Here is a 27,718-nt window from a genome sequence, read left to right on the forward strand (position 1 = left end):
TTCTCAGAGAGCACGTCATGACTTGGAAAAATCTTGCGAAATCATTTTTATACTCTGAAACTCCAGCTGAAAACTGTAGTAAAAATGACAGTAACCATGGAAGAAGTTGAAAGGAATCTTGCTTTGCATCAACACCAACAATTCTGGGGAATACATTTGACGACATGAGATTTTCCATCATGGATGTCTTCTTATTTTAATATTCAAGTATGAAGAGCAGACATTCCTTCCGGAAATTACAAATTATTGACTCACTGATTCTCTTTTAGGATAGATGATTTCACAAACTCGATTTTTTTTTTAATAGTCCATGTTAAGACAGCTATTAAAAATATTTAAAATATATGGCTTTCCTGTTTTATACAGTAAGTTTTAACTTACGATAGTTAAAAAATGCTTTATTTTTGATAACCCCTTGTGACAGTTATATAATGCTATTGTATTTTTTAAGAACATGGGAAAGCTAAATACTTTTCATCGACTACTAAGATTCATGAATTTCCTCCACTTGTCCTAAGGAAACGTTAAAAAAAAAGGCTAATTTCATTATTTCAGAGTTGTGTTGAAGTAAAACAATAAAAAAAATTGACATAAAATTTAATTTTTTTTTCCAATTACCAAAGTGGAAAGAATTTCACCAGATGCCAATGCCACCACATCATGACACATCACTAAGAGGTAGCTTATGCCTAAACTTTAAACCTTAATAATATTTGGCAGTGGGGGAGGGAGCACATTCAAGTCAAACAAAGAATGTATTTCCAAAGCAGCATTTGCAAAGGTTAATCTCTGTATAGACTATAGAGGGGAAAGTGCAGTGTCCAATGATCGATCCAAGACCTGCTCCAAGAGTTTTCTTCCTGGTTAATAAACCACCGGAAGAGATTATTTTTAAACTTAAATTTGCTGAAATGGGGATCTACTAATGTATGAAAACAAATTCTCCAACTTTGCGAATCTTCAGTAAATTGATTTTATATTTGAGAATAAAGAACCCTTGCTTCCGCTGACATCTTCAGCACAAAAGATAAAGGATACCTCACTATTTGGCAATCTGCAGGGAGAAAATTTACACAATCCCCAAACCAAAGGTGGCCGTACAGCTCAGGAATCCTCTGAACACTCAAGGTCATTGCGGCCCTGGAAGTGGTTTTCTCAGGAACCCAGGTATCCTGACTTCCCCCCATCCCCGGCCTAACCCTCTTTTCTCCAAACACGAAAGCTCCAGCGCCACCAGCTAGAGTGAAGGTCAAAGCTAACAAACTACTATGCAGTCCGCCGGCTCTGAGGGTTCGCCTATCCCAGGTGGTTTTTAAGTGTGGTTCATGAAAGGGCATTTCTCAACATTTTATTCCAAGCACATAGTCCAGCCAAAAGATGATTTGGGTGGGTAGACGTGAGGGAAAGAACACGTACAGGATAAAAGGCGCAGTTTCTTAGAGACTTGTCACGAGCTGAGAGTGGGGAAGAGGGAAGGGGGTGGGTTGTAATACAAAGCAAAGTCTAGAGTGGAAAGGCGACCACACAGCACACATGCAGCAGAGGAGAAAAGTAGGCTCGGTTGTTTTAGAGCGGCTTCAAAAGGAATCCTGGGGGAACCTTGCAGGGAGGCGCAGGCCAAGGGCGGATACTCGCCAGCTCCCAGGAGGCGCGTGGGGAGCGGAGCGCTAAAGCCGGAGCCGTGCAACCGAGACTCTGCCGCTCGGCATGTCCCCCTCGGTGCTCCACGTCCTCCGGGGCTCTCCCCAAGCCCTCCCCTCACCCCCTCCGAGCTCTCCGGTTCCGCTCCGGTTCCTCGGCTCTCCCACCTCGCCCGCTAGGCCCTCCATTCGCCGTCCCCGGGTCCGCTCTGCGCCCTCCCTGCGCGCAGCCCCTAGCGGCGCGTCCTCCGCGCACCTCCCTCCCTCCTCCTCCTCTTCTCCTTCCCTCCTCCCCCTCCCCCTCCCCAGCCCTGCGCGATCCGGCTGGCGGGGGGGGGGGGGGGGGCGGGGAAGCTGCCCGAGTGCGACCGCCGCGGCAGCCACCCTGCAGCCGCCGGCCAGAGGCGCAGTCCCTAGGCCCTAGAGTTCGGGGAGGCCCCTGCGGAGTCGGCGCTGCTCGCGGGGAGCTGCGAGGCCCGCCCCTGCCCGGCGCGGAGGGCGCGGAGGTGAGCGGGTGGCGGCGAGCGCGAGACGCGGTGGCGGCGGTGGAGTTGGGGGTCAAGATGCGGTCGGCGCCAAGCGGTGCATCCCTCCTCCCTCGGATTCCGCGCCCTCTGCGGCATCCGCCCTGAGCTGCTGGGGTTCGTGATCGCCTGGTTCCTTGAGGCGGGCAGTGGGAAGGGTGTCTGTTCCACGGATTCCGCTCCCTACTTCCCCGAGCTCTCAGAAAGTCCTGAGGTTGGTTGGGCCCAGGAGAAAGGAGGCTAGGAGAGACATCGTCCCAGGTAGGATGTGCCCTCAAAGGGAAAGGACGGGCAGGTTACCTTAGCCTCCCTGATAGTCTCCTTACCACTTGGGTTCATGCTGCGCATTTCATTGACGATCAGGCAGCGCTGCTTTGAGAACGTGTAAGTATTTCTAGTAGTCATTTTGTTTATTACCCAATTGATGTGACCGTGGTGTGTTTAGGCCATTATGTATTAGAAAGTAATTGGCCTCTACTTTGAGTGTCCTGAATTATCTGAGCCCTGTATTCAGCCACAGCCAAAACTTGTTGAAAATTATGCCCTAAAAATCTTGGTCTTAAAATAGAGCAGAGAGATAAAGAGAATTTTTGTCGAGAGATTTCCATTTATTATCTTCCCCACCCCTTGGAGAAGGATTGGTGTCAGTTTTTACTCCTCAGGCAGTACATTTCTTAGATGGAAAAACTTATTCCAGGCCATGGTTAATTATCACTCGTCACTATGGGTGAAAGTGGGAGAAATAGAATTCGAACTCCTGCCCCACCCCCACCCTCTTGACTTTGTTTGGATTCTAGTCCTGTTAACAGCCCCACTGCTGGGAACCTTTTTAGTTCTCTCCAAAATAGGTCCCCCACCACACCCCACACTTTATTATTTCCTCATCGTGTTGATCTCCATTTTTTTTCTTTCTTTCTTTAAGGCTCTATTTTTTTTTTTTTTTAACTCTACAGCTCTCTCTCGTTTCAAAGCTTAAAAGCTATCTACAGAAGAAAAATACCCATCCTAGAGATTTTGCAGCATATTTAGAAACATAATTGGAATGGCTGCAGTTTCTTTCTCTTAGCTAGTCAATAATGGGGGGGGCGGTGAAGGAATGAAACTATCAATAATGCTGAATTGAGCTAATTGTGCAGAAAGGAAATGAAAAACTGTATCCAGGTCACTTTTTATCGTACTAGTGACATGGAAAATAGACTTGAATTGAATGAGCATAATTATATTTTAATACTGCAGTTTCAGTAAAGAATACATTTAGGGCATCAGGAGATGCATTTATTCTGTCTGTGCTCAGCCAGTAGTCATGACATTGACTTAACCATGACGTGGACATATCACTTACCCACTTTGGGCCCACATGAAATGAGGGGTCTTATCTAGAGACCTATTATATCTCTTTTGGTCCTGACATGTTTGGATGCATTTGACCACAAAGACTATTTATTGCATTCTTATGTATATACTATGTGCCAGGCACTGTGGAGGCAGTGATGGACAAGACAAACATGGTTCTGTCTTCAAGGAGCTTATTTTCTGGTGGGGGAAACAGTAATGAGTAAAGAACAATTACGTAAGAAAGGAAACCTAATGGGCTCAAAACAAAACTAAACAAAACTGGAGTGAATCATCCTATTGAAGAGACGATAGCATGTGCAATGTTCACAGGATGGGAAAGTGATTGGTCTTTTCTACTTCAAGAAAGGGATGCTGTGGCTGGACCATAGGGAGTAAGAGTTATACAGGATGACATTGAAGAGTTGTGCTGGGACTAGCTAGTTCATTCAGAGCCTTCAGGTCAGGTCCATTAGGTCAGAAAGGTGACTAGTTCAAAATGCAACAGGGAGCCACTGATTTTTAAGGAGGTGAAATATATCATCTGATTTACATTTTAAGATGATCTTCGCTGCTACCTGGAGAATGGTTTGGAAAGAGGCAAAGGAGTAAGTAGAGAGACCCATTAGAAAATGTTTGCAGCATTCAGGTGAGTGATGAGAGAGACCTGGATTAAGCTGGTGCCACTGGAGAGGGATTTAAGAAATATTTTGGAAAACAGAAGTTGGTGTTGGATTTTATGTCAAGGGTGAGGGAAAGCAAGGACTGGAGGATCATTCCCAGATTCTGGCTTAAGCAACCGAAAAGTAATGATATCATTTACTGAGAGGAGGAAATATGGATGAATGCAAACAGATCTGGGTAGAAAAAGTGTTCTGTTTTGAACCTGTTAAGTTTGAGATGTCTCTGAGTAGATCATAACCACAGCTGCTTGGGAGAAGAAAAGGGATGGTCTCCAGGACAGAAGTGGACAGGCTATCTTTTGATAAGTGAGGTTGATGATTGTGAATTTAAGGTGAGCTGAGTTGTCTGATTTTTCTTTAGCAGCCTTCACCAGCTTGGATACAGATACAGTGAAAATGGATAGCTGGGTTCTTCCAGGGCTAGAGTTTTGCCAAGTGAATGTGATGGAGAGCAAGAGAGTTGTCCTAGTTTATTCAGGCTTCTATAACAGAATACCATTGGCTGGGTGGCTTAAATCACAAACATTTATTTTTCACAGTTCTGGAGGCTGGGAAGTCCAAGACCAAAGCAACAGCACATTCAACCTGGTGGGCGCCTACTTCCTGGTTCACAGAGAGCCAACTTCTCACTGTGTCCTCTTATGGCAGAAGGGAAAAGAGAGCTCTCTGGGCTCTCTTTTATCCCATTGATGAGGGTTCCACCCTTGTGACCTAATCCCCTCACGAGGGTTGCACATACTAATACCATTACCTTGGGAGTTAGGATTTCAACATATGAATTGTTGGGGGGTGGGGGTGATAAACATTTAGTCTGTAACAAGAGTGAGTAATGATAAATATATGTGGAATCGAGGATGGATAAAGAAACGAGGAGAGTGAGAATATAGTCAGTGGATCAGATTTCCTCTGCTGTCTGGAATTATCAGTGTGAGTATTTAACTACGATTATTGGAAGGCTAAGAGTTAGTGCTTGGAGATATCTGAGGTGGGGTGGAGGCAAAGATTCATTGCCTTAGGTAAATAAGTGAAGGAAATGAAGCCATGAGGTTGAATGCTTCATCCATTTGATGAAGCAATGGACCAGGATGAGAGCTGCTGGGGCAGAGAGAAAGACTGTGTATGTACTGGGGGCCAAAGTCACTAGTGATAATGAATAAGCTAGAAGTCAGTAGGTGACAGCAGTGAGTATAGGGAGAAGATGTTACAAGGAGCCGTGAGCTTCAAAGGATCTTGGGGTTTGCAGGACAGAAGAAGAAAAAAGTTTCAGATGTGGCTTGTAAAATCAAAAATACACCAACTTCATCTCATGGCCCTGGAGGATTATGTTTTCTTGATAGCGCATCCAAATCAGCAGGTTGTGAATGTCATCAAGATCTCTGAGGACAGTCCTTTCAGAGTTACTATTATCCAACAATTAATGCTCTAGATGTTTATATGTGAAAAAATTTGGTCCTGTTTTATAAAATTAATATAGTACCACAGCTGCCATTCAGCCAGAGGAATGTCAAGGAAATTCCTCTAAACTGAAAATCTTGGTCATGTATCCGAATGTAATGGAATTCTCTTAGCTTGATAACATACTTTAAGAATTAAATGCATACATCAAGTCAAATGTCCACTCAAGAAAACTGTGACCTTGAAATTTCAAGGAACCCATATGCTACTTAAATCACTGTTAGATGGAGCTCATAAAGTTGAAATGTAACAGTGCTAAATATAAGCTAGCAATTACATTATTATATAGGTATAGGTCTTGGCAACGAAAGAATTTTAGTGTTGGGAAGGACTGCAGAGTCAAGTACAACTTTTTTGTGTTCCATTTAACAAAGAAAGCAAGGTGATTTCAGAAGCCTGGGCCTATTCTTTTTCCTCGACACCACATAAACAAAACTTTCTATAAATGTCATTGTCTTCTCAATTATTTAGTCAGTATTACCTGTGAATAAAATCAAAAGAAAAGATAGAGAAACTCTAGGGCCTTGCTAGTCAAAGTGTGGCCCATGAACTAGGACCATGGGAATCACCTGGGGGCTTGGGAGTATGCATGCTCTCAAGCCCCACTCCAGACCTAGAGAATCAGCATGTGCATTGCAGCAAGATCCCCAAGGGATCATACCCACATTCAAGCTGCATAGTCGGTCCACCTGGAAACTCTCATCTGTTCTGGTCAGCAGAACCTTTGATGCCTGGAGAACTGAGGAGAGGAGCCCCTCGTCAGATGGAAAGAAGAGACACCCTCACTGGAACTGAATTTTGAATGTTATGAAATAACAGGAACAAAGTATGCTGTGCAGTGGGATGACACATGTTAAGGAATGGCACTGCCCTTTCCAAAATATCAGGAGAGGAAATTGCAAAATAGTGAGTGGACCTTCTGAGACAGCTCGGAGCCTGTGTGGGAAAGGAGAAAGGACTGTGTGCCTGTTCTCCAGCTTCCAGTGTTCAAGGGCAGCTGTGAGTCCTCACTAGGGTTATTTTTCATTATTACAAACAACGATGTGAAAAGGAATGCAATAGAAGCTCGAAAAGCCAGCCACATCTGTTATCTCCAAATACCAAAATAAGTATGAGGTTGAATCCTGACTCTTTTAGGAGAGTTATTTTCGATCTTGGCTGAATATTAAAACACCTGAGGATCTCAAAAACTCCTGATGCGCAGGCTGAACCCCAGACCAGTTAAATAAAAATCTGGCTGGAGGGGTGGTGGTGACTGGGTATCACTATGTGGTAAAGCTCCTCAGGTCACTTCAGCGTACAGCTGGAGTTGAGAACCACTGCTTTAGGAGGTCAGTCTTCACTGTGGGAAGAGGCAGCTCTGAGACTGACATTCTGCCTCTCCACTGAACATTTAGCCCAAGCAGTGGAACCCTCTATTACTCCCATGGCACCCAGCAGAATCAGCAAAACTGAAGTCACAACCTGCTGTGTATGAAAGCCACCGGGGCTTTCAGGACGTTGCAGGAGGGAGGATATTTTTTTAAAGAGGCATATACTCTCGGCAGGTTTTATTAAATTTTGAGTAATAACAGTTATTGCTAGTGGGAATGTTCTAAAATTGGATTGTGGAGAGGGTGACATAACTGTAAATATATTGAAAATCATTAATTTATACGTTTAAAATGGGTAAATTTCATGATATGTATATTTCACCTCAATAGAGCCTTTTTTTTTAGTTGCTATACACGCTTCAACATTCATAATTTCATCATGTTGCTCAGATGGCCAGGAAGCCAGTGCCTGTTTTGTGTCATTGGAATGTTAACATCTAGCTGAATGCCTGGTGGATAGGGCTCAATAAGACATTGGATGGGGGAATGGCTGGGGATGGATGAGTGAGTATCATTATGACCTTGGGTTGTGGACTGATTTCTAAATTGATGTCAATCATTAGAGATCCCTAAAGTTCATAGCACCCAGTGGGCACTGGTGCCATTTGTAACCTGTTTATAGTATGGCATTGAAATTAGGGAAAAGGGTTTGTGTAGAGGCTAGAATACCAGGCCTTTCACAGAAGATTATTTATTTATGAGTAAGTTACTGCAACACAGAAAAACTTGTATTTGCTAGCCAATAAATATAGGTGTCCTTATCTCAAAGTACCATCTGCAACAAGGTTATAATTTGGGGAAATTATTTCAACCATGTGATATGACCTGCTACTCCCAGCTTCATTTTAGACATACCCCCTATCATGTTAAATTGCAGCGCTATGAAAGCCCACGTAGGCACAGGACACATGGCTGTGCTTGACGGAGCAGGCTATACTATGAGGTGGATGGAAGGATGTGTATAGTTTCTTCTCTGGCCTAAACACAGAAGAGAAGTGAGTTGGCAGGGAGGCCTTAGGGGGATGTTGTTGCTTTAATTTATTGAAGAAGACCCTAAATTTTTTTATTAACTGAAGTCCTTGGTAATACATTTTTAAAATTGAATTTCTAGACTAACCCAAATTTAATCAGAAAGCTCTTTTGTTGAAAATCTTCCTACCATGAATTAAACTGCTTTTTTACCCTAGCAATTGCAACATAATAAACATATAAAGTTTTGTTTTGATGATTTAGGACCTAGAAACATCATAAAATCACACCCATATAAAGATATATTGAATACATACTGAGCCTAGGAAATATCTTGGAAGTTACTTGTAATTTTGAATATCTCATTAAAATTCTGGTTATTCGAAAAGTCTGGAAGGCTTGGAGTTAGTTAAGCTTTTGCTTTAATGCTATTATATTTCTTTTCTGAAATTTTTTTGGTTCTATAAAACATGAACACAAAAAGACACTCAGATCCGAATATGAAATATTAATGTATCATTTGTAATTTCCATAGTTTATAAACAGAATTTCAAAGAAGAAATCTTCATAGTTTTAATAAAATTACGATTTTGTAATTTTTGGAAAATGATTTTTAAGTGAGGATGCATGCAAATTATCCAAGAGTTTCAGCTGAGGGAAAGAATTTAATAGTCTGACTTAAGTGGATTTTGATATTCAAATAGCAAATAGTGATTGGACTGCATTACATTAGGGCAGTTATTCTCCAGCCTTAATGTGCATCGGAATCATCAGAGGCCTTTTTATAATACAGATTGCTGGGCTCCACCCCCAGGGTTTCTGACTTAGGAGGTCTGGGGTAGGGCCTAAGGATTTACTTTTCTAACAAGTTCCCAGGTGATTCTGAAGCTGCTGGTTCAGGGACCATAATTGGACAACCACTGCGTTAAGAAATCACATTCTAATTTTTCAAGCAGAATTGCAGCTTTGCTTCTGGCATTGCCTAAAGGACTTAAGAATTTCTTCCCAAAAATAAAAAGCTAAAAAAAATCCCACCTCTTCCCTCAAAGAAATACTTTATTGTTATAAACAGTTAGGTTTTATATGTTTATTTAAATACTGAGAGAATGTAGGGAATATCTTTTTGCAACCCAAGGATCATGATAGTAAGAATCACAATTTAATAACAGAAAATTAGATTGGGATACTTGATATTTCATCTGAGGATTAAGCAGACATCTCCAGCAGCAGGGAGCCTGTTCCAGGCTGCTTTTCTCCCCTCCCCAGAAAGGTTTTCTCTCCAACAGGCTTAAGGAACGCTTCTATATAGACAATTTCCTAATGTCAGACCAGTAAAATAAAAAGGAGGAGAGAGGATCTATATAGGACTGCCAACTCAAACTGTTACCACTATCCTTTTATGAAAAAAGGACATTTTTGACCCCTAAAGGAAGTTAAGACATACTCTCAGAGTAAAGGATAATTTGTTAAATTGAATAATTTTATGAAAAATTCCTTTCTGTATCCATATACTTTTTAATTGCTATTGACCAGTGATAGCTTCATATTTGGGAACCAATGCCCTAGCACTTTTAAAGTAAGGTCACAGAAAGCCAAATTTAATTTTGGGTCCTTATGGTTTTAAGCTAGAATGAGGCTGTAGTATACTGCCGTGAACCTGGCTTGAAGATGTTCTGTGTAATTTAGAGATTATTTTGCAAGTACAATTCATACACACACACACACACACACACACACACAGAATGACTTGAGGTAAGGGAACACCATGTGATATTTTTCTCTCCCTGATTTTTTAGAGTAACTATACTCTGATCATACAATCTAGTTCTTAATTATATACTGATAACAAGGTTTTTTTCCTGCTTTTTATACCAAGTACATCCTGTCTCTTCCTAACTGGAATGTAAACTCATTAAGTGTAAGTGCCATGCTTCTCTTCTTTATCTCTTAAGTGCAAAGCACACAGTGGCCTGGGTAAATTCATGCTGGATCACAGCAGAATAGATCTGCCTTTAGATTATAGTTGCATCACTCCTTGTCAGTGGAAATGTACAGTGTAAGGTGTTTATTACTCTTATTTTGTAAATAGGTAGACTTTTTTCAGCTATTGACATTATTCACTTCCTATAACCCCATTTTTTATGGATTTCACAGTAGTAAACTTCAGCTCAGCTATTAACCAAGTAATGCGAAATGATGGCTTAGCAAATTACAAAGTGATTGATGAGATTTTGCTCCAGTGTCTCAGCACCCATAGTTTGTGGAGATGAGTTCCTTTAAGTCTGTGTACAGGTGGGTTCCACAGGATACGGACATACTTCTTGGCTCTTTTTCCCTTCCCTCTAGAAGCAGTACACACCTTCACAGTGTTTGCAGAGCCCCCAAAAGAAAATGTGTTGCTATCTGGAGGTTCTCCAAGAGATACCCAGCAACCAATCATGTTTTGTTTTGTAGTATTAATAAATTTAAGTCTTTGGTTGATTTTGATCTAAAAATTGGATTTACTGATGATTGATTTGACTGATTGATTGGTAGGTAGAATTCCTAACCTTATAGCCTTGGATTTACCTAAAACTATCCTAAGCTGAGATTCATACTTTAACTATTTAGAGTTAGTATTTCTTTTGGAGAATAAAGTTAGCGGGTGACATTTGGTGATCTAGACAGTTTTAAGATTCCCCATACAATGTTTGCACTGCAGTGTTAGAATGAGCAGAGTTCAAAAGACTCGTATTTGAAGCCTGGTTGTGTTAACTACCAACTGTACTGTCTTTGATAAATTGCTAAAGTTCTCTAAGCCTCTGTTTCCTCATCTTTAAGATGGGCATAATATGTACTTCACAGCCATCTGAGGAATAAGGTAATATATGTGAAAATATTGTGAACTATGAAATAGCACACAAGCATATGGTATTATTATATGCTTTCAGCAATACACAAATAATCCATCTCAGATCTATTAAAGGTTGTTTTTTTTTTTCTCTCATGAGTGCTTTTACATTCCTTAAAACTTTGATGAAAAGAGTCTCATTTATTAGGTGAGCTTCTATTTGTAGGCACAGTCACACTGTTAAAGGGTTCAGTTAGAACTTGCCATTAGAAATACAATGTGAATAAGGCCCAGACATGTTAGAATAAAGTCACCTATTAATATGTATAAAATACATGGTATAATGATGAGGTACCCAGAGATGACATTATTAGGCCCTAATGTATTTTTACCTGTTCACATTCTGATGTGCAGAAGGGGTTTGAACTTGCTTTGCAAATAAGCAGATAAGTGATACTGTTTTGTTTTTCATTTGAAAAGGTCTTGATTATCATGATTCTTATTATTTAAAGATTTTGAAATTCTTACATTTTGGGACATGCTACAGTCTCTACTCAGAAGAACCTGGGACTGGGATATAGGAGACTTGGTTTCCTGTGTCTAAGTCTAGTAATTCTTTCTACCCTTAGATAATATATATGATTAGGGGTAGGTTGATCAATTCACCTTGAATTGTTTAATAAAATGAGCATTGATGTAATTACCTCTGATTCCTTTAGCTGCTCCTGATTCTCCAAATAGCCAACAATATCTCCAAGAAGATGCTGACAGTTTTGTACTACCCTGGTGCCTCTGACCCCCGCCTGCCTCTCGGGTGCATGGGATCACTCCAAGGGAAAGCAAATAATTACCGCCCCTTGTATCTTGAAAAGTATGAAATGAAACATGTAATAGATTCAAAAATAGTGAGTTTTCTCCTTTCCCAGGATCCAAGTTAGACATTAAGATGACTAAGTAATGCTAAGGGGCAATGACATGACCGAAGAAGGAGAGGATACTAATATGAACACAACCATCACTCTTCCACCTTCTCCTGCTCCCATATCTGTCTTAAATTCCTTACATGCACCCAAATGACACATACCTTAGTTAGACTGCCTGGGTTCTAATCCTGGTTCCTCTAGTTTCTCTCTTGTGACCTTGTACAAATTATCTTCTGCATGTATCAGTTTCCTTATCTGCAAAATGGGCATGACAATATTAGTACCTGTCTCACAGGGTCGTTGTGGGGATTCAGCCAGTTAATTTGTAAAGCACAAGCTGGTACATAGTATATGCTATATGACTATTAGGTAATATTATTATTGTCTTTTTAAAGATTCATTTACTGATGTATTTGGAGTCATTGAATATGTTCCATTTCTAGGGTAAAAAGTTGGATTTTCCTTGCACCAGTAATTTCAAATTTCATTTAGTAAAAACCAAAAAAAAAAAAAAAAGTTTTTTAAAACATTCCACCTGTTCCTGTAAAATCCATTAAGTTCTCTGAAGTGATCCACATCTGCTGTTAGCATAAAAGAAATTGTGTGTTGTGGATAAAGTGGAAGAGTATTTTTTTACCCAGAACCAACAGTGACACTGATTCATGGTGATCTGATTAGTATTCTTGAGCAAGTTACGACAACTATGAACCTAGAAAGTATTAGTCACTCAGAATAGAATTTGACAAATTTTTCCAGAAAAAAATAACTGCATCATGTTCTATGTAACCAATGAAAAAAATTTCATAAGTATTGTGTAATTTAAGACCATAAACACATTATTAACCCCCTTTACACAGGGCAGCTATCTTTCTCTATGATAAGTTAATAGGACATAGGGTAAATGATAGAAGTCTATAGTATTTAATTCTGTTATATTTTGATGCCTCCTTTTCTGAAAATACTATTTAAGTGCAAGATTTCATTTTTTAGTAGCTGATTTAGCTTACTCTTACTTAATAAAGTCCCTCACTGGCTACTGAGGTAGACCTCATCACAAATGACTCTAGACAGTTTGGGGTTATAAATAGTTCTTTGGTCTTTATTATTGCTTTTCTGTCTTCTGTTGTCTTGTGAGCTATGATGAACCATCACAGTCCTTCTCTACCTCTAGTGGCATTTCTGACTTGCTGCCTCTGGTCTGCTGAGAAACCGGATAATCACACTTGGTAGAACTGTGTTTGTTAAAAAGTTCTCCCTTGCTGAAGACTTCAGTCTCTTTCCTTTCGTGCTCTAGAGCCTTGGTGTTCAAAGAGGGGCCCACAGACCAACAGCATCAGAAGCACCTTATTAGAAATGCAGAATCTGGGGCCTCACTCCAGACCTACTGAAGCAGAATCTGCGTTTTAACAAGATTCTCAGGTGATTCAAGTGCACATTAAAATTTGAGAAGCTGCACTTTAGCACATCAACTTTGTAATAGTTCATTTTTCTATTTCGAGATCCGTTTTTAGCTTACAAATTGTGTCTTCCAGTGTTTGAGGTTATATAGCTTGCCAAACTATTTTACCTCTAGAAACAAGGGATGTTATAACATCTAGAAGTGTTTTTATGTTTGGTAATAGGTAATTGACGAGCATTTTATTTTCTCTCCCCTAGGATATCCCTGGTGATCTTGGAAGAGTCTGTATCATGGAATCGATCTCTATGATGGGAAGCCCCAAGAGCCTTAGCGAAACTTTTTTGCCTAATGGCATAAATGGTATCAAAGATGCAAGGAAGGTCACTGTAGGTGTAATTGGAAGTGGGGATTTTGCTAAATCCCTGACCATTCGACTTATTAGATGTGGCTATCATGTAGTCATAGGAAGCAGAAATCCTAAGTTTGCTTCTGAATTTTTCCCTCATGTAGTAGATGTCACTCACCATGAAGATGCTCTAATAAAAACAAATATAATATTCGTCGCTATACATAGAGAACATTACACCTCCCTGTGGGACCTGAGACATCTGCTTGTGGGTAAAATCCTGATCGATGTGAGCAATAACATGAGGATAAACCAATACCCAGAATCTAATGCAGAATATTTGGCTTCATTATTCCCGGACTCCTTGATTGTGAAAGGATTTAATGTTGTCTCAGCTTGGGCACTTCAGTTAGGACCTAAGGATGCCAGCCGGCAGGTATGTATTTTTAAATTTTATTCTTATTTAGCTTGCACTTTGTACTTAAAGAGTTAAACAAATATCATACATTTAAAAACTGAATTTTGACACTCTCTGATGATTATCATTTTGAAAACTATGTATGAACTGAAGATTCATGTCCTGACCTTGTAAGGGCACATTTCTATTCCCAAAATGATGTGAAAAGCTGAGAAAATAACTTGAACTTTCCAATCATAATCAGCTAATTCAAGAAAAAGACAAGGCTGGCAGATGAATAATGGACCATCTCCCTGCTTCCTCAAAAATTAATCTCAAACATGTCTTTTTTCTCCCTCTCTCCCTTCCTCCCTTCCCTCCATCCTCCCTTCTTCCTTCCTTGCAGCTGTTTGGTAAACAGTATCTCATCTCTGCATGAAATACTATATGTTGTATGATCCTCAAGAAGAATGCTTTAGAAGGACCTTTTAATTTTATATAGATTATTCATAGAATTTTAAATAGTACAGTTTGTTTTACTGTAAGTGTATGTTTTAATCTGTGTGGGGAAGGTAGAAGCAGATTGGATTTCTCAGATTCTCCTTTAATCTGAGCTTTGTTCAGTTCAGTTGGAGAATAAAGCAAATGGGGAGCTCCATCAATGCTTTTGTGGAACGAGAGCTTTTACAAGTAAGCACATAAAATAGTGCACCTTAAAAATCTTTCAAAAGTGTGGTTATGCATTATAATGAAGCATGATGATAAAATACATTCATGTTTGTCCATAAAGACAGTTGATTAGATGTCTTAGAAAATAAATTCAAGTATGACATCACTGTATGTTGCATGTCTGTCATGATAACCCTTCATTTTCAAGTGTTTAATTTGCACAACCTGGTAAAAGAATATACACTTTCTTACTTTCCTAGAGAGTATTTCTGAATCCTTTCTTCCTTTTGCATATCCACCAGGGTTTAGCAATGGATACAAATCTAGCAAATTAGAGATAAACCTGAATTTAATCCTTTGCCCATATTTGTGATAATTTTAATTATTCAACAAAAGAAATCGTGGAACAAGAGATTAAGTTCAACCTGAGCTACAGAAAGTCTCATTTCTATTTTGTAGTCCTTGTGCCTTTATGAATGTTTGATTTATTCTTTTAGGTTTATTATAAAATTTTATAATTTGTAGGTTTTTTTCCCAATGAATTTTAAAAAAAGTTTAATCCACCATTGTCACACCTGTAATAAATTGCGAATGCTTTTCCTTATTTCTGTGGTATGTATTTCTCTACTTCCCTCTCCATTTTAGAAGTTCATGAACATTTATATAATAGTGTAGACTTGGTCGTTTATATGATTAACATTAGATAAAATTAATAATCCTAAGAGCTCTACATCCTCACCATTATGTAACTAGGTTTAGTAGACAAGCATTTCAATGTGGTCTGTCTCAGAGCCCTTGTGTAAACATCCTCAGGGATATATTTAGGAATTTGTTTTCCCTGAACATTGCTCGGAGATTTTATAGCAAAATTTTTCTAACTCTAATCCTGGCTCACTCCAACCAGGAATGTGGAAACTTGGTGTTCAACAAATATTTGTTGAATTCTCAACTACGTTACAATTTCTAAGAGGTTTTGGTAGTTTGAAAGCCCACCCTCACCCCCACTGATCGCGATCACATTGTACAGTTCCTATAGAGGTAACAGCGCTTAGAAAATGGCAGTTCCTTTACTATTTAAGTTGACTAAACCTAATAATGCAATTTTTTCCCCACCAAAAATATTATCCTCATTTAAAAATGAAAGAATTTCATAATTGTGACCAATGAAATAATATACCTGAGGTTATCCATGGTTTTGGTGAATTAGTTTCTAAGCCAAAAGTTAAATTTTATAAATAGTAAAGCATCATGACATAATTTAGAGGTTTTAATCACAAATTCAACCATTCAGAATCCATGCTCATCTTTTCCCTTGCTGCACAGCCATAAAGGGCAGTACTTGCAATGACTCTACTCAGCAGATTCACTACAGTCCTAGAACTAAGTACTGTCCACCAAAGCCTGGAGAACCAGCCCCACCCAGGTCCCTGCAGCAGTGAGAGAGCTGGACAGGGGAGGGGCATGGCCTGCAGCTCAAACTCCACCTAGATTATTGGAGGGAACCTTACCTTGTCTGCTCAGAACCATGTAGTCTAGAAGCCTTTCTCTCCTCCTGTCTCCCTTCCCCTGAGGACTTCCCATCCCAGGTTCAAGATAGACTTTTCTGCATTTTCTTTTCACGCCATGGAAGGTAGCAAGGACTTTGGTGTTTTTATGATACTATTTTAACCTATAAATAAATGGATTAATAAATTAATAAATGCTTTATCCCCTTAATTTTTTGCATCGCTCAGGGTCATCATAAATGATGCTCTGTGGATTAGATGGAGCATGTGATTGTTACCATTTTTATGAGCGATAATGGTAATGATGAGTCTTCTGTTTTTCCCACAGGTTTATATATGCAGCAACAATATTCAAGCTCGACAACAGGTTATTGAACTTGCCCGTCAGTTGAATTTCACTCCCGTTGACTTGGGATCATTATCATCAGCCAGGGAGATTGAAAATTTACCCCTGCGACTGTTTACTCTCTGGAGAGGGCCAGTGGTGGTAGCCATAAGCCTGGCCACGTTTTTCTTTCTTTATTCTTTTGTCAGAGATGTGATTCATCCATACGCTAGAAACCAGCAGAGTGACTTTTATAAGATTCCTATTGAGATTGTGAATAAAACCTTGCCCATAGTTGCCATTACTTTGCTGTCCCTGGTCTACCTGGCAGGCCTCCTGGCAGCTGCTTATCAGCTTTATTATGGCACCAAGTATAGGAGATTTCCACCTTGGTTGGAGACCTGGCTACAGTGTAGAAAACAGCTTGGATTAGTAAGCTTTTTCTTCGCTTCGGTCCATGTTGCCTACAGCCTCTGCCTACCCATGAGAAGGTCAGAAAGATATTTGTTTCTCAACATGGCTTATCAGCAGGTATGGGACGTGCTTGATATTCACCTGATGCTAGTAAAATACTTGATTAGCATAATTTGTAAAACGTAAGATTTAACCTAGTGTAAAATTTTACATACCTTTTAATAGAAATGTTGGTATATTTAGGGAGGGGAAAGAAGTGTTCTTTAAACAACATTTCTGCATAAGAATTATGTGGCTGATTCAGAATCATTTAGAATAAAAGCTGCTACCATCCCTTTCTTTGCAGAATCAAAACAGAGAAGTGGAGAGTTGGGTTTTGTTTTCTTTTTTTTAATGTTAAAATTGCAGTGATTACTTTCAGCATCAAACAATTATTTTATAACTGGCCACGTTCCATGAAATAATTAGGCAGCTGTCAGTAAACATATACAATAAAATTAGAACTGGTGAAAATATAAAATAAAATAGGAAGTCAAAATCAGGAGACACACACAAGGTTTTAGCTATCATAAAGCAGGAAAGATACTGGGTCCTCAGGTGAAGCTTTTCTAACACTTAGCTCTTCAAGAAAATCTCAGGGAGAGCTTCATGGAAGGGGTTGATGATGGAGTAGACTATGATTTTCCTCAATGATTTCCATTCAGCAGATGTAAGGGGTTTCATTGAAGCTCTTTATTTAGCATTTCTCAATGAAAGCTGAGGACCATGTACTAAACAAATGTGTAAGAGCTTTTGCGTTTTATAAGGAACCAAGGCATCACGGTCCAAGTGTGTTGCATCCAGTACTTACACTTGTTTCAACAATAAAACCTAAAATAATTTGAAAGAAATTACTAGATTGATGTTCCTTAAGCCATTCTCTCTAAAAATCACCGCTTCACTTAAATGAATACTAAGGCTTTGATATCTACTCCACCAACTTCCTCACCTCCTTCAATTCTTCAATTTGTTGACACAAATAATCAGTAAACAATCAATAATAAGAATAGAAGACGGTTTTATTTGCGCCAAACTGAAGACAACCTCTCAGGAGCTCTGAGGGGACTGCTCTGAAGAGGCAGGAAAGGAGCCAGTATGTATATGAATTTTTGGCTAGGAAATACACGTAGTCAAGCATATATCTCTGATAAGGATTATTACTAATCACAAAGAACAGATATCTCAGTTAATGATTTTGGTGCTTTTCTATATAAGGGAAGAGGCAAGAATCTGGGATCATTGAAATTCTTCTTAACAGTTTAGGGGCCCATATTTCAAAGCACAGAAAGCCTCATCCCGTTTTTTTTCCTCCTGAATTCCCCTCAGGGCCCACTGTCAACTAACAGTGGGTTGTGACTGAACCCTTTGTATAACTTGATGGTGTATAACATTCTTTAATGGTAAAGCTGACATACAATGTATGTTTGACAGGCCATAAGACAGGCTGTTCTAATTAGCATAAAGTTCAAACCAAATCATGTATGAGCCAGAATGACTTCGCCATACCTCAATATGTGAAAATTTCTTCCATCAAGTTCTTACCTCCTCAGCGAGGCCTTCATTGGACACCATTTTACATTCTGCCACCTGCTTCTGACTCAGCCCTGGTACTCCCAGCCCCTCTTACTCTACCTGCTCTACTTTCTCTTTGTTCAACAGTATTTACCACCTTCTAACACACTTTGTGTTCTGTGTTTATTTACTGTTCTCAGCCTTCTCTCATCATAATGTGAGTTCACAAGAGGAGGGATATTTGTCTGTTTTGTTCACTGATGTAGGCCTAATGCCTGGAACTGTGCCTGACACATTGTAGACATGAAAAAAACATACTCGTGAAATGAAGGGCTGAATTGGGAGGGCGGGTAGATAGATCCATGTTGTAATCTCTGGGTACAGTGGGCTGTGCTGTTATTCTGTATTGTTGTATAGACACCAGAGGAGACAATAAGAGCCTTTTTCCACAGAGGAACTCTGTGGCTCTTTTCAGGATGTTGGTATGATTGCTTCAGGGAACTGATGGCTAAGAAAGAGCTTTTCTCTCTCTCTTTTTTTTTTAACTTTCAGGTATGCTTGGTTACCTGGAATTGGACAAAAAGTTAAGCTGGTATTAAGTTAGAATCTTTTCCATGAATAGCTTACTTAAATCAAAGCTTCAACCCAAGGAATCCAAACCTTGACTTATACTCTAATTATACCGTTTGCAGATAAAGAGATAATTTTAAAAGTAGTCCCTATATAGAATACAACATATTCAGAGTTAAAGTCTGGCTTGATCTGTGCATTATCAATGTAAGGGAAAGGACTGAATGAGGCAACTGGACAGCTGGAAAGTATATTAATGAGGCCATTCAAGTGGATAAATATTTGCTCTTCATAAGGGCTTTATCCTCAGGGAAATCTCAGCTTCCTGGGGAAAAGAAGGTAAGAAGAATGAGGTAAATCAACATATAAATATTCTTCACGTGAGAAAGGAAGGCACAGACATAGTTGAGAAATTCCCTGCCAGGATTCTAAGTTGAACTAAGGCCAGAATGTGCCCAAAATATTCAACCAATTTTAAACTACTTGTAAAAGTACCAGAAAACTAAGTCTAACTGCCAGGACTTCTTTTGTGTCCCTCTGGAACCAACCACTCAGTATTTTACAGTCTTGGGACTCCAGTGTCCCTGTCACCATGACGTATTACAAATGCGACGACAGATTTACCCACCCTTCTCACACGTGGGTGAGGAAGGAGAGTATCCTAATCTTCTTTTTGTTTAACTCTCCCTTCTCTTTCTCTGCCACCTGGAACAATACCATCCAGTAATAGGTTCTCCATAACAGTTTGTTAAATTGAATTAGCACAATTTAAATATTTTATGTCCGTATATGACATAGTCTTAGGCCAAGAGTGACCTCTGTGCTGAATCAGTTAATATTCTACCAAACAAAGGAAATTCACGTTTGCTTTCTTGTTAGGTTCATGCAAATATTGAAAACTCTTGGAACGAGGAAGAAGTTTGGAGAATTGAAATGTACATCTCCTTTGGCATAATGAGCCTTGGCTTACTTTCCCTCCTGGCAGTCACCTCCATCCCTTCAGTGAGCAATGCTTTAAACTGGAGAGAATTCAGTTTCATTCAGGTACATGGGGTTTGTTTGGTGAGAGATTGGGTGGCATAGATTTTTAATTACAGTTAAGTACAGTTGAATTTTAAATATGCTCCTTATAAAAGAGTGCCTCTGGGACTGCTGTGTATGCAGCTAGCTTGTGGAATATATGTTGCTAGAGGCCAGCTTAGGACCATTCTGGTTTAGGAAGTGAAAGCCCAGTACAGGACTTTACTGGAACACTTTGATAGCATTGCCTACGATGTTACAGATAAAGGTTATTTTTAAAAGAAAAAGAAAGAAGAAGAAGAAGAATGTGGGGGATGAGTGAGCTTAGATCAAGTTTAATATCATAGTCAATTTATTATAGACCAAATGAAGGAAGACATTTTATATTTTGTCATCTTGATTTGTCTAGAAAAGTCTCATTAATTGTAATTCAAGTGGAGAGAAGCTCAGTCTGAATATTTTAAAGGAAATGTATATACACACACAAACACAAGCAGTAGCAAAACCAGGTTAATGGATTATGACAAGCAGCCAGGCTTATGAATGTTGTTAGTAATGTATTTGGTACATCAGTTGTATACATATGTATAGAAGTGTCTATAAAGGGGTTTCAAAATAACACTGTGTTCTTTGATAAGTTAAACATTCACTTTCTCCAGTAGTAGCTATTTAATAAATTTGCATATTTTAAAAATATATAACTCAAACTTAGACCCTACCTAAATTATCATAAAAAAAGTATTGGTTGTATCCAAATGGTTTAAAGCACAATATGCAGATGAGTGTCATTTGGTGGTACACTAAGTTTTCGTTGTTTTTGGTCTTGTTTTTTGCCTATTAGCTTCAGGTTTTTTTTTTAAGTGATCTGAAAATCTCATTCAAATTAAGGGCACATGTCTCATCTAAATTCATTTTTTCCTTTTTGAGGGGAAATAAAATGTGAATACTTTCCCAGCTGCCAGTTTAATCACACCTGAAAAGAAACAGAAGGCCTGCTGATAAAAGGTGCTAGATGGGTGCAAAGTATCATTATAAATTTAGATGAGTAATTGCAAGCAGAACAATTTTCTGCTAGAGAGTTGATCCTTCCCCCAGTGAAGTTAGATGTTACATGATTATGCTGAAGTAGTACCACATTTTGTGTAACATAGACCTTTTCTCAAATAAGCAATAATAGAGGGAACCCAAAATGCTGAACTTGTTTATTTTAACCTGTGAACTATTTAACAAAGTACTCTTAATATTCTCATTTAATATGGTCAATAAAGCTTTTTATGTAACATATTAATACTATAATATTTTTCATATTTATCTTCAGCTAGTATATATGTGTATATATGTATGTATACATGTATTATTTTATATATATATATATACACATACACACATACACACACTTTTTAAAAAAAATACACAACTGGTTGAAATGTAGATAACCTTTAGAAAGAAGTTTTTCAGTTTTATCAATATCCTTAAGGAAAAGCCAGATGTTTTGACCAGTAATCCCACTATTAGAAATCAATTGTAAGGAAATAAACCAAAATATAGAAAAGGGCTTAAAGTGACATAATTGAGGAAAGTAGGAAACAGAGTAAATGATCAACAAAAGGGAGTCGTTAGGTAAATTATAGCATATCCATTCAATAGAATATCATATAGCAGCAGTCATATTTTCATATTTAATGACATGAGGGAAATGTTCTGGAGGTGATAAATAAAATAATCAGAACATTAGACTATATGTATATGGCCTTATTTGTGTAAAACAAAGTGTGCATATAAATATATAAGAAATATATGAAAATATTAAAATTAAGTAGACAACAAAGAGTAAGTCAATAATTTAAGATAAAATAGTGTTATCAAAATATAAACTTGGTATGTCTGGATGGGTTAGTTTATGAGTTCGAATAATTTGCTTCTTATTCTGTTTCTTTTTCTTCCTCCCCTATCCCAAGTCTACACTTGGATATGTCGCTTTGCTCATAAGTACTTTCCACGTTTTAATTTATGGATGGAAACGAGCTTTTGAAGAAGAGTACTACAGATTTTATACACCACCAAACTTTGTTCTTGCTCTTGTTTTGCCCTCAATTGTAATTCTGGGTAAGATCATTTTACTCCTTCCATGTATAAGCCGAAAGCTAAAGAGAATTAAAAAAGGCTGGGAAAAGAGCCAGTTTCTAGAAGAAGGTATTGGAGGAGCAGTTCCTCATCTCTCACCAGAGAGGGTTACAGTAATGTGATGATAAATGGTGCTCCCGGATGCCATACAGAGTTCTCCTCATGCCATTATTTTTATGACTTCCTTAATCTTCAGTTGCAAGTGCACTGTCACACTGCTGTGGGCTGAAACCTGTTCAGTGAGATCTCAACTGAATTACTGGTAGAATTTTCTTCAAATTTATTTTCACTAATGTCACATTTTGCCAATATGAATTTTTATGGTCGACTTATTGTTGAAATGTAGGTATGTTTTGTTTTGTACAATTGTAATGGTATTGTTATTTTAACAAAATTTATTCCATAATCAAGCAGAAATATTTGTAGTTAATATAAATACAACATAATGTTAAAAAACTTTGCAAACCAGCAGAACTTTAAGTTTTAATATAAGTCAATGGATATATATTTTTTTCTGAAGCTTAAGTAAGGTTTTAATTATTATCTAGCTTAAGAAACAGAAATGCATAACCATACGTTATCTTTAAGAAAGGACACATTACATAAGCATCTAGGTAAGGGTGCATGGTAACATCCCTATGTTTCTTTCATAAGATAGGGTTTGAAGAATGTAATCAATTGTATGAACCAGTGTGATCTGTAAACAAACACAAATTAAAGAGACAAGCTGAACTTGAAATTATACTTAAAATGCATTAGCGACATGAAATATATACTGATGATGAGGACCTCATGAAAGGTTTTATTCTTTATCTTGGTACAGAGCAGTTTTATTTGCATATTAATATACCAATCAGGGAGAAGACAGTAATACATGGCCCCCAAAACTGATTTTTCTAACCTGGTACCAATCTTGGAAATCTTATAATTGTTTCTAGTTAGAGGGAAAGTGTTACGTTTACACACAAGGAATTATCAGCTGATCTGTGCTGTTGCACCTTAGCCAGTCATAGGCTGAATGGTACAGGATTTTACTAACATCCACTGAGGGATTATGACATGCCAGGCACTGTTCTAAGCACTTTATTTGTATTTTCCCATTCATTACTTACAACAACCCTGTGACCGAGATAGGTATTATCCTCATTTTACATATAAATGAATACTGGAGCATAGAAAACTTAAGTAATTTGCCCAAACTCATGCAGTTAGTGAGTGGCAGAGCCAGCATTCAAGTCCAGGCAGTCATATTTCAGAGGCTGTGGTTTTAGCCAGTAGGCTGTATGGCCCCTGCCCCATCCCATACATACCAATCTAGATACTTCCTCTTTGACATAAAGGCATTGACATTCTCTACAGTGTGTTGTGGGTGTAGAGCTGGTCATCTCTTTTTCTCTTCTAGAGAAGTCCTCCTGCCTGCTCAGCCATTTATTAGGGAGCAGTTTGCAAGCATGAAGGATATTTAGATGAGCAGTTAATTCTAAATGTACTCTAGAGACATAGGCTGATACAGATTATTCATGAAAGTTCTCAGTGCTGACATTCCACATTAAAATTGCATTTTGTTCATACTTTGGTTAGAAAGCCCTACATTTTTTTCCATTTGCTCTTTCCTTATTGAAACAGAAAGTTGCAGGCAAGATACAATTATATGTATTACTCTTCCTGAAATTACAACATTTCTAAACCCAGTAAGGTTCCACTGAATCCAGCTGCCAAAAATAAAAGGACTGTTACTTAGCGGAGGCTACCTTTTCCTCCAGTGGCTCTTTCCCTACTACTGCATCGTGTCACTTTGGTAAACTACTCATGATTCTCTGATGTTCTCTTCTTGGTGAATTTTAGTAACTTGTACTTTTTAATTGAGCTTTTCATTTTCTTTAATTATATTCTTTCCCTCTTGGTAATCATTTACTTGTTAGTTCTCAGTAGGGATTCAGTGGGTGATAACTTAAAGGTAAACATCTATAAAGTATGTAGTGGACTAGTGAAATCAACAGCACATTTTTAATATTTTATTGTTCCTTAAATTCCACTCCCTTAAGCCCATACTTTCGCCAGTTAATGTGAAAATACAATGAAATATTTTTAAAAGTTAGATAACTATTGAAGTATATTATTGCATGTATATATTAATTAGCCAGTAAGATAAATAAAATTATCACTATTACAGATAAATCGGACCTTTGAAAATATGAAAAAACAAAGTTTATGAAAATGTATATAAGATGTAACAGTTGTTTGAAATGGTGATATCTTCTTTTCAGTACTGCAAAGATGAAATAATTTTGAAGTTTTAGAATAAATATAACACATTCATTATAATTCTGTTTAAAAGCTTTGCTAAAAATGCAAAAAATATTGACTTTTAATTGCTTTATTTTACAATTTCCTACCTGATTATTTTTCTTAATCATTATTTATCATAATCATTCTTTAAAAATCATTACTCTGGCCTCAGAAGTAGGACTGAATTCTGCTCTTGCTAGATGTGAGAAAGTAGTGGGAACCTTAAAGTAGCGGGATTTTTTTCCCTAAACTGTATTTTGAGAAGTGCCCCTGAGAAAATTATAAGAATGTAGAAAATACCTAGTTTTAAGCCTATGCAAAATAATTTTTTTCCCAAGAGGAAATTAAACATTGACTGTATCATGCTACCTAGCTTTTGTGTGCAGATTTCATATGTCTCCTCTATTAAGAATATTTAAAATCATGTTTAAATAAGAATATATTCATGCCAACATATATTTTTCAAAGCATATATGGAAATTAGCCTAGATCGTCTACATGTAGAGATTTTTATTTAAATTTTAAAATATTTTAAAGTGTGAATAAATTATATTTATAGGTATTTATCAGAGATAATTATTTTGTGCTACATACAGGATTGGTTAATGAGCTCCAGTGTTAAACTACCTGATTAATTTCTTAAAATTAGTATAATCTTGAGTTGATTAAGGAATTTACTTTCAAAATTAATTTGATAATAGTAACTTAATGTATATTCATCCTTAGAGTCAAATTATGAAAATTATTTGTGTAAAAGGGCTTTAAGATAGATCATATCCAATTTGTTTATTGTTTACCTCTTATGTAATATTATAAAATCTTAATTCTTTTGAATTGCTTTTTGTCATTAAACTATTTCATAATAAATTCTGTACAGAGAGGTATCTCCTCCAAAAAAGTTTTATTTGTGAAATTTAAAGATTCTCATGCGATGTTGTAAATGAAGTACCATCAGTGTAATTCGTAATTATTTCTTTAGGAATATTATGAACACTGAACCTGTGTCAGTCTATAAAATCTCTGTTTTGAAATAAGTATTTAAACAGCCTAAAATGTCGTGTTAAAATTATTTTGTAAATTCATGACTTAAAGCATTGTAACACATGGTATAATAACCTGAGTCCAGTGTTAAGATTTATGCTTGTGATGTGTTGTCATGAAAATGAGCTGTTTCACCCTCAATTGTTCATAAGTCAGTAAAGCAAATTCTGATACATATTCAGTATATGTAATTGCTCTAAATGAAACTGTAATAATTTTAGTGGAAACAGTTTGTTCATACTCTTGAGCAGTGAATTTTATAGGGATGAATAGATTCTTCAATTTTTTTAAATGCAAGAAAACTATAAAGTGCTAACATTCAGAGATTCTGTCGACATGATACCAAAAAACATTTAGTTCAGCTCAACACCTGTACACACAGTAGTCCCCCCTTACCATAGTTTCATTTTCTGTGATTTCTCACAGAATCAGTTACTTACAATCAGCCATGGTCTGAAAATATTAAATGGAAAATTCCAAAAGAAACAATTCATAGCTTTTAAATTGTGCACCATTCTGAGTAGCATGGTGAAGTCTCAGGCCTTCCTGCTCCATCCTGCCTGGGACATGAATCATCCCTCTGTTCAGTGTATCCTTCCCATTAGTCACTTACTAGCTGTCTTGGTTATCAGATCGACTGTTGTGGTACCGAAGCGCTTGTAACCCTTATTTTACTTAATAATGGCCCCAAAGTACAAGAGTAGTGATGCTAGCAATTCAGATTTGCCAAAGAGAAGTTGTAAAGAGCTCCCTCTAAATGAAAAGGTTTTTGACTTAATAAGGAAAGAAAAAAAATTGCATGCTGAGGTTGCTAAGATTTATGGTAAGAATGAATCTTTTATCCATGAAATTGTGAAGAAGGAAAGAGAAATTCATGCTAGTTTTGCATTGCACCTCATACTGCAAAAGTTACAGCCACAGTGTGTGACAGGTGCTTAGTTAAGACAGAAAAGGCATTAAATCTGAATAATGAGATATTTTTAGAGAGAGATCATATTCACATAACTTTTACTACAGTATATTGTTATAATTTTTCTATTTTATTATTAGTTATTGTTAACCTCTTACTGTGCCTAATTTAGAAATTAAACTTTGTCACAGATATGTATGTATAGGAAGAAAACATAGTGTGTGTGTGTGTGTGTGTGTGTGTGTGTGTATAGGGTTTGGTATTATATGTGGTTTCTGCACCCACTGGGGGGTCTTGAAACATATCGCCTGCAGATAAGGGGGGGGACTACTGTACTGAGATTTTTTTAACTTTCCAAATCATTGGATTAACAACATGCAGTCATCCAAAATTAGGGCAGACTATTTGAATTCTCCTAATGGCTAGATGGGCTAAATTAAATTAGCAAAGCAGGTGCTTTTTTTTTATGATTTCCAAATTTCCAATTCAAAGTAAGATTCTCTTAAGATTTTCTTTAAAGGTCTTTCACAGCTTCGCAGATATCCAGCCTGAACAGGGACTGGAAGTTGTCTCTCAATGTCTAGTTACCCTCGTTTAAAAGCTGTTGCCCATCACATTCCTCAACTGCCCTTGCTGCTAGGTGCTCCCGTGTGACTGGGTGTGGGCCAGTGAGATGTAAGGGTACAAATGAGTGACTTCTTGGAAGTCTCTCCAAGGAAAAGCAGCATGTGTTCCTTTATCTTATTCCTCCATCTTCCTGCCACAGCTGTGATAGAACAGGAGCCCTTGCAAATATCCAAGAAGACCAAGGCCAGACCCTAAGGACGGCATGTTAGAAACTAAAAACATCTTGACCACGTCACTACTTCGACTGCCTTTTCCTGTATTTAAGCCATTGTAAATTTGGGTTTCTTTACATGAAGTCAAAACTAATCCATTCTGGCCTTCAGTTCTTTATCACGATACCGTTTAACACTGTATAAACTAGATTGCAATAATTCTTACCTTTAAAAGTTTTCAAAGGGTAATGTGCAATTCACATTAAAATTGATTTTCCATTGTTAATTACTTATACTCATTTTCCTGCCTTGATCTTTCATTAGGTATTTTGTATTCTGCTTGGAAAATACTGTCTTCTTTATAACTGTGTAACAGATATTTGCTAAAACTCTGTAATCTCTAAAATATGGTTATCAAATTATATGCCATGTTTTTATATCATTCTCATAGATCTGCCTTATAAACATCTAAATAAAAAAGTACTATTTAATGTGATTCAGCTTCTTTTTTGAAATGTTATATACAAATAGGTTTTTCTTTGTTACTGAATAATAATTCAATTTTCATGGGAACCATCTAATACTTTTCTATTTCTTTTTAGAAACATCCAGAAAGCAATGCATGTAGTAGTTTTGGGTTTGGGGGGAAT

At 37.6% G+C, this 27,718-nt stretch overlaps 1 protein-coding gene across 4 annotated transcripts; it reads left to right on the forward strand.

The window, feature by feature from the left end:
* Positions 1–1,947: 1,947 nt before the first annotated feature.
* STEAP2 (STEAP2 metalloreductase) lies at positions 1,948–27,520 on the forward strand. Of its 4 annotated transcripts, XM_057733334.1 has the most exons (6): positions 2,017–2,146; positions 13,386–13,910; positions 16,374–16,901; positions 19,785–19,949; positions 21,884–22,031; positions 27,056–27,520. In XM_057733334.1, exons 2-6 carry the CDS (start codon positions 13,419–13,421, stop codon positions 27,109–27,111), a joined length of 1,389 nt encoding a protein of 462 aa, XP_057589317.1. In that variant the 5' UTR covers positions 2,017–2,146; positions 13,386–13,418; the 3' UTR covers positions 27,112–27,520. The 4 variants fall into 4 exon arrangements, with proteins under 4 accessions (XP_057589313.1, XP_057589317.1, XP_057589314.1 ...); XM_057733330.1 differs by lacking the exon at positions 27,056–27,520 and having other exon boundaries at positions 1,948–2,146; positions 21,884–22,495; XM_057733331.1 differs by lacking the exons at positions 2,017–2,146; positions 27,056–27,520 and adding an exon at positions 2,417–2,548 and having other exon boundaries at positions 21,884–22,495.
* Positions 27,521–27,718: the final 198 nt, after the last annotated feature.

Source organism: Hippopotamus amphibius, chromosome 4, assembly GCF_030028045.1.
Source record: "Hippopotamus amphibius kiboko isolate mHipAmp2 chromosome 4, mHipAmp2.hap2, whole genome shotgun sequence".
Lineage (NCBI taxonomy): Eukaryota > Metazoa > Chordata > Mammalia > Artiodactyla > Hippopotamidae > Hippopotamus > Hippopotamus amphibius.

What these genes read in the sequence shown, in the direction of transcription:
- STEAP2 (XM_057733330.1), top strand. Translation starts at nt 13,419, where the DNA reads ATGGAATCGATCTCTATGATGGGAAGCCCCAAGAGCCTTAGCGAAACT. An exon ending in CTAAGGATGCCAGCCGGCAG is followed by an intron (nt 13,911 to 16,373) that starts GTATGTATTTTT and finishes TTTTTCCCACAG; the next exon opens with GTTTATATATGCAGCAACAA. An exon ending in TCAACATGGCTTATCAGCAG is followed by an intron (nt 16,902 to 19,784) that starts GTATGGGACGTG and finishes CTTTCTTGTTAG; the next exon opens with GTTCATGCAAATATTGAAAA.